Genomic DNA, 16,224 nt, shown 5'->3' with positions numbered 1-16,224 from the left:
AGCAGGAAGGAGTTTTACCTGTCAGGTCACTTGGTCAGAAAAACTGTAGTATTTACACCAAGGTTTTGGTGTGACTGAGGCACCCAGGGGTTCTTGGTGGTGTGGCTTCAGGTTTGACCCTTGGCACCCAGGGGTTCTTGGTGGTGTGGCTTCAGGTTTGACTCTTGGTGGTGTGGCTTCGGTTTTGACCCTTGGCACCCAGGGATTCTTGGTGTGGCTTCAGGTTTTTGATGTAACAAATGTAATGTAACATTCCTGTCTTCTCTCTTCTAGCTGCTGTGTCTGTGCCAAAGAAGAAGAGGAACATGAAGGAGCTGAACAAGAAGGAAGCAATCGGAGACATGCTGGATGCCTTCAAAGAGGTGTGTGTCTGTGTATGTGCATAGAATAGAGTAGCCTTATAAAGTCAAACTATCCTGAACAGTTGTCCTTGACCACTTTTCAGGGTGCACCAGTAGTAAACCTTGCTGTGAGTAACAATCTTACAGGTTTTCACTGCATGGTATCTGCAGCCAGCCTCTACTTCGATTGGACTGTTCATTGGGGTTGGCTGGTATCCAAATTTCAATATCGTCATACAGTTCTGCTCTCATCCCGGGATTTATGCTTTTACCGGTATAGGACACAATGGGTCGCCCAAAAACACAAAAAAGCCAGTTGGGCGCCTATGACCAGAATGCTAACAAAATTAGAACAAGTAATAGCGAATTTCCATAGAGGCTTCTAGCTAAATATGCTGACGAGCACAACTGAAAATAAACTAATTTCAAAGGCAGGCAATCCTGCTCATAGTTATACATACAGTGCATTCGGAAAGTATTCAGACCCGTTCACTTTTTCCACACGTTACGTTACAGCCTTATACTAAAATGTATAGAATTTAAAAAAAATAATCCCCATCAATCTACACACTACCCCATAATGACAAAGCTAAAACTGGCACAGACACAGTAAAGGGTCTGAATGCTTATGTAAATGTGATTTTTCCGTTTTTATTTGTAATAAATTTGCCAACATTTCAAAAATCTGTTTTGCTTTGTTGTTATGGTGTGTTTGATTAGGGATGAAATATTTTTTATCCATTTTAGAATATTGCTGTAATGTGGATCAAGTGAAGGTCTGAATACTTTCTCAGTCATCTGTATATGGGTAGGAGCTACCGAGTTTGGACGTTTCCAAGCTAATGTAAACGTGAGACTCTGCAAATGAACATTTTAATGCTTGGTTGTCTGAAGGAAGTACTGTACTGGCTCTGAAGCAGCATGTGTACATGCTGTGTGTTTGTGGAGTCTGGAGTCACTAGGGCAATGGTCCTGCCTGTTCTGCTCAGAAGAGGAGTAGGAGCAGACCGGGCCAAGAACGGTGAGGAGAACAAATGCTAGGAAATCAAGATAGCAGTGGCGCTGTACAGAACTCATCCAAAGCGCTTTGACTTCTCAAACACAGTGGAAAGCTACACGATATGAGGCCCATCTCCTTATATAGTTCAGCCACTTAGATAACTAGCAAGTTAAACTAAATTCATAGCTGAACTCACCTGTTACCGCTTTCTCCCGTTGCGCTATTTACAAACAAGTGACTGGCTCAACTGTTCTGGGGAACTAAGGTAAGATGCACAACAAGTGACTGGCTCAACTGTTCTGGGGAACTAAGGTAAGATGCACAACAAGTGACTGGCTCAACTGTTCTGGGGAACTACGGTAAGATGCACAACAAGTGACTGGCTCAACTGTTCTGGGGAACTAAGGTAAGATGCACAACAAGTGACTGGCTCAACTGTTCTGGGGAACTAAGGTAAGATGTAAAGTAATCTAACAGGTGAAACGAAGAACTCCAATGTCCTAAAGTATTGCACAAGTTGGTTGCAGGTAATTACTTAAGTAGCTACAAATATAACTTATTGAACTCAAAATAAATAATGAACTTAAAATACATTTCAACGGTATTGGAAAACCATCCCGTGGCTATTTCCAAATACCCCGGTATACGGTATATTGCCTAAGCCTACTGTTCATCAGTCAGTGCAGGAGCAACTCGGCAAATGGCATCGTTGGTCTTTGTGCCTGGAGTCCTGGTATGCCTGTCGAGACAAGCATTTCACTTCCCAGCAAGTTGTCTTCATTAACCGACCAATTTGCTAATTAAAACTTGTATCTTAAAAATAGAAGGAATAAAAGGACTTTACACACCAGTGTTTTCCACTAGCGCCGGCTGTCGGCTAAACTGACGATTTACGCTCCTTTTTCCACTTAGCTAGGCTACTTTTCAATTTACTCGGCAGAAAACAGTCTGCCGAGCCCTCAGGAAAGATATGCATCTTCTAGCGATCTATTGATCGGCCAGACTCCTGTCAGTCACAAAGTGAGCGCTCACGGAAACACTGCTGGTTTGACAGTGTTAGGTTCTTATTTTCAGAGTACAAACTCAACGGGCACTATGAAAGCTTTAAACCAAGTTTATTCTGCCCAGAGGGTCAATACCGCTGCATTAGACAAAAACATGGTTTTATCCCTGGTAGTATACATACCCCACCTTGGGTGGAGTCTCCTCATCGCTACACATTGCATCCTTATTGCTAGGCAGGGAGCTGAGTGATCTGTGCCTTAAACAGTTCCTCCCCTTATCAGTAGTGCCACGTGTGATAGATTTCCCTGCGCCCAGCCTCTCCCAAGCTTCATTATGGCACCTCATGTCTCTTTTTAGAATGAGTCATTAATAATAGTTAAAGCTCAAATCAAACCTATCAACAGTCTGCTGTCTGTCCTGCCTCTCGGTACCTGTGTGTGTGTGCTTATTTTGGAGAATTTATTGCAGTCAAATTTATTTACAGAGGGAGAGGGCATGATACTCCTTTGTCTCTGATTGTATTTGCACATCCCATTATAATGTGGCGACAATGAGTCAAAGTCCACTTAACCGATTGTTTACTGGCACATTCATTTATCTTTTGCTTGATTCAGGTGCAGCCACGGGGTGGTGTGCTTTGATTTAACAACAAGCTTGAATAGTTTTATTAAAGGTGTCCAACTGACTGAATATAGTCCATCTCATATCTTTGCTATTCATGAATCATACAACATAGTTACTCTGTGTAAAAAACATTAGGAACACCTGCTCTTTCCATGACCGACTGACCAGGTGAATCCAGGTGAAGCTATGATCCCTTATTGATGTCTCTTGTTAAAACCAGTTTAATCAGTGTAGATGAAGGGAGGGAGATGGGTTAAAGAAGGATTTTTAAGCCTTTGAGACATGGATTGAGGGTGAATAGGCAAGACCAACAAGCCTTTTGAACGTGGTATGGTAGTGGGTGCAAGGCGCACCGGTTTGAGTGTGTCATGAAGTGCAACACCAAGTGCTGCATTTTTCACGCTTAAGTTTCCACGGTTTATCAAGAATGGCCCACCACCCAAAGGATATCCAGTCAACATGTCAACTGTAGCAAGCATTGGAGAACATGGGCCAGCATCCACGTGGAACGCTTTCTACACCTTGCAGAGTCCATGCCCGGGACAAATTGAGACTGTTCTGAGCGCAAAATGGGGTGCAACTCCAATATTAGGAAGGTGTTCTTAATGTTTTGTGCACTCAGTGTGCCATTTCCATGGCATCATAAACTAAAGATCTAGTTTGTGTTTTCAATATGAAGTCCATCAGGACTTGCCAGACAGTGACGTTAGTGATTGGCTTGTCAGCGGCCTATCGCATCGGTAAGAGAGCCGTTCATTTGGCTCCCTAATTTGCATACTGGTAGTGTTTTTTTTGGCAATTATTTGCAGATAAATGATAACATTCAATGAAGATTGTGAATACCATATCAACAGTCTGCTTTATATTGCAGATAGCTGAAAATGCCTCTTAAGGAAGCTTGAAGCCTGTGGGTCAGTTGCTAAACAAGTGTTAAATTTATTTTTTATTTTTAAAAAGACATTCTGCAATTGAGTTGCATACACTTGTTGAAATTATTTTAGTTATTGAATTGTCGTTCCCTCTCTCTTAATTGAGCATCTGTTTTTATTCTAGACCCATTTGGCACTTTTTCCAGTGACTAATCACACAATTTCTTTGGTTTAAATTGTACCTTAAATAATTTTAAAGATAATTTGGCCACTTCATATTTCTGTTTTTAATCAAATACATTCATTTAAAGAACAAACAAAAATACTTTAATCTCAAGAGGAGGAAGGTTTAAGGTCATAGTCCTAGACAATATCCAATTATGACTAACAATACACTGAATTCAGACATTTACAGTAACTTAAATCGTAAGTACAATCCCACACCACATTTTTCAAATCTGGGAGGTAAACCCAATCAAATACTCAACAATTTCACTGTGTATTTTGGATGTAATCAAGGCATTAGAAGGTACCAGAGGCCACCAAAATAAATCTTCTTCTGCAAAAATGTCATAACAGCCCAGGGGAGCCTGGCTGGCTACTTTTTTTCTATTAGGCTGGCTACTCCATGTGCTTGTGGAAAACCACTGGTGACTCACCCCAAATCCCCTAACCTTAACCACGAAACTGACTTGAGGTCAGCATATAGGGTCTCAACTTCCTTCTACTCTCTTACCCTTCAATCTTCCTGTCCCTTCTCCCCTCTCGTCTGTACAGGAGGAGGCGGCGGCACCTGCCACCGAGCCGTCGTCTTCACCGCCGGAGCCCAGCCCTGTGGCCCCGACCTCCTTGCCGCCCACCGATGCGCCAGACGAGACGTGGGAAGAGAAGGAGGACAAGCAGAACGCCGACACACCCCCGCTCAAACCGGGCGACCTCAAGTATCAGTACAAAGGAGGTTGGTGGTCCCTTAGAAATGACTGAAGATATCAGTCAAGGATCTGTATCGGACTCAATGAATATCTAATATTCGTTGATTGATTCTTTGTGAGACGTGTCCTCATTTTTCCCGTCATATGAAATGTCTCATCGTTGAAATGGGCAATAAACTGTCTGTTTCTATAACCACATTTCCATCCACGGATTTTATGTGAGTCAAGTCGTACCGTATAAAAGTAAATCACAACAGCTGTGATGGAAAAAGGAAGTGTCGGTACAATTACCAAAATGTCGACAGACAATAGGTTCATTCGACATAGTGGGATATTTTTATTGGTAAAATCAATTATGCGGCGGAAACAATTTCTTGTGTGATTTTTGATAGCATCGTGTGACTGCAAATTGTATAGTTAATTTATGTTGTGTGGTCCTCCCACTATGACCTGAAAAAGCATGCACAGTTTAAAGGGCTACAGATGAAATAAGTCATGGTGAAAGTGCTGTGATTAGCTTGATTCTCCTTTCCAATAAATATTGAGTGTCTTGTGACATGATCACTGCCAATTAATCAATCTCATCATATAACTTAACCTGTCCACTTTATTAGTGAACTGTTGTCTAGAGTAGAGGTTGACCGATTATCATTTTTCACCGGCGATACCAATTTTATTGAAGGACCAAAAAAAGGCGATACCAATAAATGTATTTTATATATATATATATATATATATTAATAATGACAATTACAACAATACTGAATGAACACTTTTCTTTGAACTTAATATAATATATCAATCAAATCAATTTAGCCTCAAATAAATAATGAAACATGTTCAATTTGGTTTAAATAATGCAAAAACAAAGTGTTTGAGAAGAAAGTAAAATTGCAATATGTGCCATGTAAAAAAACTACCGTTTAAGTTCCTTGCTCAGAACATGAGGACATATGAAAGCTGGTGGTTCAATATTTCCAGTTCTTCAATATTCCCAGTTAAGAAGTTTTAGGTTGTAGTTAGTATAGAAATTATGACGTGTCGACTATTTCTCTCTTGTCCATTTGTATTTCATATACCTGACTATTGGATGTTCTTATAGGCACTTTAGTATTGCCAGCCTAATCTCGGGAGTTGATAGGCTTGTGAACAAGCATTGCGAAGTGCTGCGTTGGCAAACGCAGTAAAGTTTGAATGAATGCTTACGAGCCCGCTGCTGCCTACCACCGCTCAGACTGCTCTATCAAATTATAGTATAATAATATAATACCCACTGAAATACGAGCCTTTGGTCATTAATATGGTCATATCCGGAAACTATCATTTTGAAAAACAAAACGTTTATACTTTCCGTGAAATACGGAACCATTCCATATTTTATCGAATGGGTGGCAACCCTAAGTCTAAATATTGCTATTACATTGCACAACTTTAATGTTATGTCATAATTATGTACAATTCTGGCAAATTAATTACTGTCTTTGTTAGGAAGAAATGGTCTTCACACAGTTCAACGATCCGGGCGGCCCAAACTACTGCATTATACCCTGACTCTGCTTGCACTGAACGCAAGAGAAGTGACACAATTTCCCTAGTTAATATTGCCTGCTAACATGCATTTCTTTTAACTAAATATGGAGGTTAAAAAAATATACTTCTGTGTATTGATTTTAAGAAAGGCATTGATGTCTATGGTTAGGTACATTTGTGCAACGAATGTGCTTTTTAAATCATCACCCGTTTGGCAAAGTAAGCTGTGATTCGATGATAAATTAACAGCCATTGATTAAATGCAACACAGGACAAGCTAGTTAACTACACATGGTTGATGATATTACTAGGTTAACTAGTGATTATGTAAAGATTGATTGTTTTTTAAGATACATTTAACGCTAGCTAGCAACGTACCGTGGCTCATTGCAGCCACAAGGTCCTTTTGACGCTGCACTCGTGTTACAGGTGGTCAGCCTGCCACAGCCTCCTCGTGGATTGCAATGTAATCGTTTGGATGGTGATTGTATTGCAATGTAATCGCCGTCCATAACAATTACCGATTGTTATGAAAACTTTAAATCGGCCCTAATTAATCACATGCCGATTAATCGGTCGACCTCTAGTCTAGAGTGCATGTGCAAAAACCAGATTGGGCAAGTTTGCCCAAACTGTTTTGGTGACAAAACCATCGATGGAAAATGCAATGGAAACACATTGAACTTGTTTTGTTTTTTAATTCGGTACATGAGTACTTTAGCGCAAAAGTTGTTTTTACGTGCACTACGTCATCAAGCACAGCCTTTTTACCTGCTGTTCTGTTCTGATGGAAACGAACCTCAGGAAGGAAAATTTACATATTTTGTTAAGGCGGATATTATAATATTTGCATGAAAATCTTATCACAAATTGAATGGAAACCTAGCTACTGTCAAAGATCCCCATTACTCATGTGTATGGCCAGCGTTATCCCTAATGAAATACATGTCTCTTCAAGAGTAGTCTGATAGATTGGGTTGGGTGTGTTACAACAACACCTAAGCAGTATAAAGAGTCCTTTGTAGCCAATTCAAACTCTCCCGCTCCTCCACCCTTTCCTCCCAACAGAGCAATGGAAGCCTATCGACCCAGAGGAGAAGAAGAGGTACGACAGGGAGTTCCTGCTGGGTTGCCAGTTCATTAGTGCCAGCATGAACAAGCCTGAGGGCCTGCCTCTCATCACAGACGTTGTGCTAGATAAGGTAAACTATACTTCTTTTTTTTCCCCATTTTACCTTTTATTTAACCAGGCAAGTCAGTGAAGAACAAATTCTTATTTTCAATGACGGCCTGGGAACAGTGGGTTACTGCCTGTTCAGGGGCAGAACGACAGATTTGTACCTTGTCAGCTCAGGGGTTTGAACTTGCAACCTTCCGGTTACTAGTCCAACGCTCTAACCACTAGGCTACCCTGCCGCCCCAAACTATACCATCAAATGAATTAATTAATTTTCTGATCCAGTATGGTGATTTTATAGGCACGTAGTTAAAGGTATTATTCTAATAAGTGTTAAGAAATTAAAGGGATTATGCTCTAGTGCAAATTTTAGTTTTTAGTTTTTATGTGGATTTTAACACCTCCCATGTCTCAATCATGTGCTTTTCTAGTATTTCTGTCCCAATGTTAATTTCAATGACAATCCAATGTCAAAATCATAGGTACATAATTCTCTCTTTCTCTGTGTAGGCGAATAAGACCCCCATGCGCCCAGCGGAGCCGGGTCGCAACATGAACGCCGGGCCAGACTTCACCCCCGCCTTCATGGGTAACCTGGGTAGACAGTCCTCTGGGGGAGGGGGACCACGGGCCCCTGGAAGGGACCACATGGGAGTGAGTATGGCAGTGTGTTGGGTGTGTGTCTGCATAGTGTCCTCTAACTCTATGGTCAGTGTATAGACATCCTATAATTCAGGACCAAGATGGACGATTGTTTGGTCATGTTAATAGGATGCCCATTATAGTGTTCTATTTATTTATGTTGGTTCTATGTGTTTCCTGTGTGTGTTCGTCAGTACTTGTTAAGTATGTGGGCTGTTGGTGTGTGTGTCCGTGTCTCTTGGAAAGCATTAGTCAGAGTACATAGTACGCTCCAAATGTCTCTCTATCCTTCCTCCCATGTTTACTGATTTGAATGGAAATGACTGGTGTAAGAAATATGGTGGAAACTCCCACTAGCCCATGCCTCTACCAATCTAATGCTATTACATTTGTGGCTAGTAGTGAATTAGTGCACACTTCAGGAAAAAGGAGATATCATTGGAGGCACCCTTTTTTGTCACGTTTCTTTAAAACAAGTGATTTGATTTGATCATCAACCAATGATTTATTGTGAGCATTTAAAGATAACCATTGAATGGTGTTCTAAGACTTCCGTTGAGTGGAACTGGCCCTGCTCTCTACCTTGTTTCTGTCTAAAACTGTGCTCTGGTAGTGTATGATTGACAGCCCGGTGTGTTTCTTGAGTTCATAGACCTCATCTCCTCCCTCTTTATACCTCTTTCTCCCCCCCCCCCTTTCTCCATACCACTCTCTCTCCCCTTCCAATCTATATCTCCTCTTCCCCCAGCCCCCCGGACCACGGCGCTCCCAGCAGGGCCAGCGCAAGGAGCCCCGCAAGATCATCACAATCTCCTCATCGCTAGGTGGCGAAGTGGAGCTCAACAAGGCGGAGAAGGCCTGGAAGCCCACAGTGAAGAAGGCTGTGACCCGGGGCCGAGGAGCCGCCCCTGAGGATGAGGAGAGCGACGACCCCGAGCAGGCAAAGACCCAGGAGCTGTTCAAGAGGGTCCGCTCCATCCTCAACAAGCTGACCCCTCAGATGTTCCAGCAACTGATGAAACAGGTCACAGAGCTGACCATCGACACGGAGGAGCGGCTGAAGGGAGTGATCGACCTGATCTTTGAGAAGGCCATCTCCGAGCCCAACTTCTCTGTGGCCTACGCAAACATGTGCCGCTGCCTTATGGGGGTGAGTGAAGTGTTTGGGCGGTCCGTGTTAGTCTTTTTATTTCCTTTCTCTCCCTCTATGTTGAGCCTTGTGTTTGGACCATTGCAGTCTATTGATGAAATTTAACAACTCAAGGAGCTGAGGACAAGCCCTCTGCTTTCCTTTGATTCTGTCTTTATTCTACTGGACATAAACCAAACAGACCTTGAAGTAAACTAGTATTTCTCCTTGTTTCCTTTCATTGGCTCTTTCTAGTTGAAAGTGCCCACCACAGACAAGCCGGGAGTGACTGTAAACTTCCGCAAGCTGCTGCTCAACCGCTGTCAGAAAGAGTTTGAGAAGGACCAGGATGATGACGTCATCTTTGAGGCCAAACAGAAGGAGATGGAGGCTGCCAAAGAGGTAGGGGAGGATTCATTTCACATGACAATTTAGTCATTTAGCAAACGCGACATACATGCATTCTTCTTAAGATGGCTAGGTGAGAACACATCACAAGCCTTTCAAGTACATTTTTCCTCAAAGTATTTATCAGAAAAATCCATGCAAGTGAGAAAAGAAGTGGCTTTTTTGGGGGGGGCGGGTGGTTCGATGTGTAATATTGAAAATAGATGCTGCCATTCTTTTTTATAATTCAAGATTCAACAAACTACTTTGATAGACAACCTGTGTAATAGATGCGTTTCCATTCTGTTTCACCCTCCTTTGTGAACTTTCAAACTAACCTCGGACCTCTCGTTTCCCAGGAGGAGAAAGCTGGTCTGAAGGCGACGCTGGAGGAGGCCAAAGACCAGGCGCGGCGGCGGTCGCTGGGCAACATCAAGTTCATCGGTGAGCTGTTCAAGCTGAAGATGCTGACGGAGGCCATCATGCACGACTGCATCGTCAAGCTGCTGAAGAACCACGACGAGGAATCGCTGGAGTGCCTCTGTAGACTGCTGTCCACCATCGGCAAGGACCTGGACTTTGAGAAAGCCAAGGTACGCAAAGAGAGCGAGAGACACACACACACACACACAGTTAGATGGGCACACACACACAGGAGCAGACACACACTCACACTGACATAATTACCTTTACGGAAATTAGAATGGCCACACCCACCCGCCCCCAGTCTGACTGTCCCTCTGACCCCCCCAGCCCCGTATGGACCAGTACTTTGCCCAGATGGACAAGATCATCAAGGAGAAGAAGACCTCATCTAGGATTCGCTTCATGTTGCAGGACGTCATCGACCTCAGACGGGTACAACTACACACCCCCCCCCCATCCCTCTCTGTACAATGTTCTCTTCCTTTCTCCTTCTCCTCGTTTCTACTAATTTTCTCGCCGTCTTTCTCTCTTCCTGCATCTTTCTGTATCTTCCTTGCACTCTATCTCTCTCATCATTCATTTCAGAGGGCTTTATTGACATGGGAAATGTTTAAATTGCCAAAAAAAAGAGAAATGGACAATAAACAAAAGTGAAATAAACAAGAAAAAACAGTGAACATTACACTCACAAAGGTTCCACAAGAATAAAGCCACTTCATATGTCTATATAGTGTTCTAATGATGTGCAAATAGTTAAAGCACAGAAGGGAAAATAAATCAACATAAATATGGGTTGTAAACGCAGCAAAAAAAGAAACGTCCTCTCACTGTCACCTGCGTTTATTCTCAGCAAACTTAACATGTGTAAATATTTGTATGAACATAACACAATTCAACAGCTGAGACAAACTGAACAAGTTCCACAGACATGTGACTAACATAAATTGAATAATGTGTCTCTGAACAAAGGGAGGTTCAAAATCAAAAGTAACAGTCAGAATCTGGTGTGGCCACCAGCTGCATTAAGTACTGCAGTGCATCTCCTCCTCATGGACTGCACCAGATTTGCCAGTTCTTGCTGTGAGATGTTACCCCACTCATCCACCAAGGCACCTACAAGTTCCCAGACATTTCTGGGGGGAATGGCCCTAGCCCTCACCCTCTGATCCAACAGGTCCCAGACGAGCTCAATGGGATTGAGATTTGGGATCTTCGCTGGCCATGGCAGAACACTAACATTCCTGTCTTGCAGGAAATCACACACAGAACGAGCAGTATGGCTGGTGGATTTGTCATGCTAGAGGGTCATGTCAGGATGAGCCTGCAGGAAGGGTACCACATGAGGGAGGAGGATGTTTTCCCTGTAGCGCACAGTGTTGAGATTGCCTGCAATGACAACAAGCTCATTCCGATGATGCTGTGACACACCCCCCCCAGACCATGACGGACCCTCCACCTCCAAATCTATCCTGCTCCAGAGTACAAGCCTCGGTGTAACGCTCATTCCTTCGATGATGAACATGAATCCGACCTTCACCCATGGTGAGGCAAAACCGTGACTCGTCAGTGAAAAGCACTTTTTGCCAGTCCTGTCTGGTCCAGCAACGGTGGGGCTGTGCCCATAGGTGACGTTGCCGGTGATGTCCGGTGAGGACCTGCCTTACAACAAGCCTACAAGCTCTCAGTTCAGCCTATTGCGGACAGTCTGAGCACTGATGGAGGGATTGTGCGTTCCTGGTGTAACTCGGGCAGTTGTTGCCATCCTGTACCTGTCCCGCAGGTGTGATGTTCGGATGTACCGATCCTGTGCAGGTGTTGTTACATGTGGTCTGCCACTGCGAGGACGATCAGCTGTCCGTCGTGTCTCAACGTAGCGCTGTCTTAGGCGTCTCACAGTACGCACATTGCAAATTCTTCCCTGGCCTCATCTGCAGTCCTCAAGCCTCATTGCAGCATGCCTAAGGCACGTTCACGCAGATGTGCAGGGACCCTGGGCATCTTTCTTTTGGTGTTTTTCAGAGTCCGGACACTAGACGCCTTTCTACTAAGTTATCATAACTGTGCCTACCGTTTGCAAGCTGTTAGTGTCTTAATGACCCACAGGTGGGAAGCATGGGAAACGGTGTGTAAACACTTTACAATGGAGATGTGAATTTATTGGATTTATTTGGAGTTAATTCGTAAAAATCCAAATATCTTTAAACGACAGGGTCTTGATAAAGGGACGTTTGGGAATCGCTTCCTTTTAGTTGGTTGTAGAATTTAACAGCTCTTATCTGGGTTCTGATCATTAGCGGGTATTGGCCTCATTCTGCTCTGCATGCATTATTTGGTGTTTTATGTTGTACACTGCATGCAGAGTCTCAATTTGGTGTTTGTCCCATTTTGTGAATTCTTGGTTGGTGAGTGGACCCCAGACCTCACAACTGTGTGAAGTGCAATGGGTTCTATAACTGATTCAAGTATCTCTCTCTCTAGCTTTCTTTTGCTTTTCCTCCTTCCGTTTATTTGTCTTCTGTGAAATAGTAACAATACCATAATGGCATCACAGTAATTACCATAGTAATGAACCATATGGCCCTGAAGCAGCATGGCTTATCTTAGACTTTAAAGAGTCATCTCCCTCCCTCTCCCTCCACCAGAGTGGCTGGGTGCCCCGGCGGGGGGAGCAGGGTCCTAAGACCATTGACCAGATCCACAAGGATGCTGAGCAGGAGGAACACATGCAGCAGGTCAAGGTTCAGCAGCAGCTCATGTCAAGGAACGACGGAGGAGGACGAGGAGGTGGTGGAGGGGGAAGAGACAGAGGAGGAAGGGATCAGGCGGGCCGCGGGGGCCAGCAGGTGGGAAGGGGCAGCCAGCCCCAGGACGAGGGCTGGAACACAGTGCCCATCTCCACCAAGAACAGACCCATCGATACCAGCCGGCTCAGCAAGATCACTAAGGTGAGGGGAGAGTTTCTTAATGTTTAGAACTACTAAAGGAACCTGTGTTTTCACTACATTACCAACACATGGGGTTCCTCATTCTGGGTGGGAATGTAAAAAAAATTGTGCATATTGCCTTTTTGTGGCTCACAAGGATGCTTTTTGTATTTGCCATATAGAGCATGACAAGGTGGAGAGTTGTGTTGTCTGAATGCTTTGCCTGGATGTCATGCTGGTTGGACTTCCTTTACTTTATTAGACATGTTTTATCAGATGTTTTACCAAGTCAAGACTCACTGAGATGGATATATCATTTTGGTATATCACCTCTGCTCTCTTAACCTTTTGACCTCTTCCCCCACTAGCCTGGTGCTCTGGACTTCAGCAACCAGCTTCTTGCTCCCCAGCTTGGGGGTAAGGGCATGTGGGGCAGCTGGGGCAAGGGCAGCAGTGGAGGCACCACAGGAGCCAAGCCTGCCACTGGAGCTGAACCAGGTGGGGGCACGTTCAAACACACACACGGGCAAGACTAAACATGGAGTCTCTTGGAGACTATAGGTCGACCGATTCATCGGAATGGCCGATTATTTAGGGCCGATTTCTAGTTTTCATAACAGTTAGAAATCGGTATTTCTGGACACCGATTTGGCTATTTAACAAAATATATATACAGTGCGGAGAACAAGTATTTGGGAAAGCGCGCGAGAGGGGGGGGGGGAAAGCGCGCGAGAGGGGGGGGGGGAAAGCGCGCGAGAGGGGGGGGGGGAAAGCGCGCGAGAGGGGGGGGGGGGAAAGCGCGCGAGAGGGGGGGGGGGAAAGCGCGCGAGAGGGGGGGGGAGAGAGAGGGGGTGTAGCGCGCGAGAGAGAGAGGGGGTGTAGCGCGCGAGAGAGAGAGGGGGTGTAGCGCGCGAGAGAGAGAGGGGGTGTAGCGCGCGAGAGAGAGAGGGGGTGTAGCGCGCGAGAGAGAGAGGGGGTGTAGCGCGCGAGAGAGAGAGGGGGTGTAGCGCGCGAGAGAGAGAGGGGGTGTAGCGCGCGAGAGAGAGGGGGTGTAGCGCGCGAGAGAGAGGGGTGTAGCGCGCGAGAGGGGGTGTAGCGCGCGAGAGGGGGTGTAGCGCGAGAGAGGGGGTGTAGCGCGAGAGAGAGGGGGTGTAGCGCGCGAGAGAGAGAGAGGGGGTGTAGCGCGCGAGAGAGAGAGAGGGGGTGTAGCGCGCGAGAGAGAGAGAGGGGGTGTAGCGCGCGAGAGAGAGAGAGAGAGGGGGTGTAGCGCGCGAGAGAGAGAGAGAGGGGGTGTAGCGCGCGAGAGAGAGAGAGAGGGGGTGTAGCGCGCGAGAGAGAGAGAGAGAGGGGGTGTAGCGCGCGAGAGAGAGAGGGGGTGTAGCGCGCAAGAGAGAGAGGGGGTGTAGCGCGCGAGAGGGGGTGTAGCGCGAGAGAGAGAGGGGGTGTAGCGCGAGAGAGAGAGGGGGTGTAGCGCGCGAGAGAGAGAGAGGGGGTGTAGCGCGCGAGAGAGAGAGAGGGGGTGTAGCGAGAGAGAGAGAGAGAGGGGGTGTAGCGCGCGCGCGAGAGAGAGAGGGGGTGTAGCGCGCGCGCGAGAGAGAGAGAGGGGGTGTAGCGCGCGCGCGAGAGAGGGGGTGTAGCGCGCGCGCGAGAGAGAGGGGGTGTAGCGCGCGCGCGAGAGAGAGAGAGAGGGGGGTGTAGCGCGCGCGCGAGAGAGAGAGAGGGGGTGTAGCGCGCGAGAGAGAGAGAGAGGGGGTGTAGCGCGCGAGAGAGAGAGAGGGGGTGTAGCGCGCGAGAGAGAGAGAGAGGGGGTGTAGCGCGAGAGAGAGAGGGGGTGTAGCGCGCGAGAGAGAGAGAGAGAGGGGGTGTAGCGCGCGAGAGAGAGAGGGGGTGTAGTGCGCGAGAGAGAGGGGGTGTAGCGCGGGGGGGGGAGAGCGCGCGAGAGAGGGGAGAGCGGGGGGGGGGGGAGAGAGAGAGAGAGCGCGCGAGAAAGGGGAGAGCGGGGGGGGGAGAGCGCGCGAGAGCGGCGCGCGCGAGAGAGGGGAGAGCGGGGGGGGGGGGGAGCGGGCGCGCGAGAGAGGGGAGAGCGGGGGGGGAGAGGGGGTGTAGCGAGAGAGAGGAGGGAGAGCGTGCGAGAGGGGGAGAGCGTGCGAGAGGGGGAGAGCGTGCGAGAGGGGGGAGAGCGTGCGAGGGGGAGGTGCGCGCGAGAGAGAGAGGAGAGGGGGGAGTGCGCGTGAGAGAGAGAGGAGAGGGGGGAGTGCGAGCGCGAGAGAGAGGGGAGAGGGGGAGGAGGCGCGCGCGCGCGAGAGAGGGATAGGGGGAGGAGCGCGCCGCGCGCGCGAGAGGGAGAGGGGGGAGAGCGGGGGGAGAGAGAGAGAGAGCGCGCGCGCGAGAGAGAGGGGAGAGCGGGGGGGGAGAGGAGAGAGAGAGGAGAGAGAGAGCGCGCGAGAGAGGGGAGAGCGGGGGGGAGAGAGAGAGCGCGCGAGAGAGGGGGAGAGCGGGGGGGAGAGCGGTGAGAGAGGGGAGAGAGGGGGGGGGGGGCGAGGAGCGCGCGAGAGAGGGGGGGGGGCGCGAGAGAGAGGAGGGAGAGCGTGCGAGGGGGGAGCGAGAGAGAGGGGGGAGAGCGTGCGAGAGGGGAGCGAGAGAGAGGGGGGAGAGCGTGCGAGAGGGGAGCGCGGATGCGAGCGTGAGAGAGGGGAGAGCGGGGGGGAGGGGAGCGCGTGAGAGAGGGGAGAGCGGGGGGGCGCTCTCCCCTCTCTCGCGCGCTCTCCCCTCTCTCGCGCGCTCTCCCCCCGCTCTCCCCTCTCTCTCTCGCGCGCTCTCTCTTTCCCCCCCCACTCTCCCCTCTCTCGCGCGCTCTCCCCCCGCTCTCCCCTCTCTCACGCGTGCGAGAGGGGGGGAGAGCGCGAGAGAGAGGGGGAGCGCGAGAGAGAGGGGGAGCGCGAGAGAGGGGGAGAGCGCAGGGGGGAAAGAGAGAGAGAGAGAGAGCGTGCGGGAGTGCGCGCGAGGGGGAGTGCGCGCGCGAGAGAGAGGGGGAGTGCGCGCGCGAGAGAGGGGGAGTGCGCGCGCGAGAGAGAGGGAGAGCATGAGAGAGCAATAAATGGTCGGACCAACAGCAATAATAATAATAATAGTAGTAGTGGACATGGGATTACCATTAACAACAACAACAATATTAATGAGAACAATAATACATTAAAACAATGGTAGTGGACCGGTGTCAACATGACTGAGAAGACAC

At 47.6% G+C, this 16,224-nt stretch overlaps 1 protein-coding gene across 11 annotated transcripts in view; it reads left to right on the top strand.

Annotated features, from left to right (window-relative positions):
- The window catches only part of LOC109871809 (eukaryotic translation initiation factor 4 gamma 1-like), a 52,533-nt gene that overhangs the window by 20,552 nt on the left and 15,757 nt on the right, over nt 1-16,224 (top strand). For all 11 annotated transcript variants that reach the window (XM_031807333.1, XM_031807334.1, XM_031807342.1 and 8 more), the window contains 10 exons: nt 274-362; nt 4,617-4,797; nt 7,370-7,503; nt 7,989-8,132; nt 8,869-9,270; nt 9,505-9,651; nt 9,996-10,229; nt 10,390-10,494; nt 12,705-13,007; nt 13,355-13,484. In XM_031807333.1, the coding sequence (XP_031663193.1) occupies nt 274-362; nt 4,617-4,797; nt 7,370-7,503; nt 7,989-8,132; nt 8,869-9,270; nt 9,505-9,651; nt 9,996-10,229; nt 10,390-10,494; nt 12,705-13,007; nt 13,355-13,484 (1,869 nt within the window). The remainder of the gene's footprint in view (nt 1-273; nt 363-4,616; nt 4,798-7,369; nt 7,504-7,988; nt 8,133-8,868; nt 9,271-9,504; nt 9,652-9,995; nt 10,230-10,389; nt 10,495-12,704; nt 13,008-13,354; nt 13,485-16,224) is intronic.

Source organism: Oncorhynchus kisutch, linkage group LG27 (genome assembly GCF_002021735.2).
Source record: "Oncorhynchus kisutch isolate 150728-3 linkage group LG27, Okis_V2, whole genome shotgun sequence".
Taxonomy (NCBI): domain Eukaryota; kingdom Metazoa; phylum Chordata; class Actinopteri; order Salmoniformes; family Salmonidae; genus Oncorhynchus; species Oncorhynchus kisutch.
This window is presented reverse-complemented; position numbering and strand designations above follow the sequence as displayed.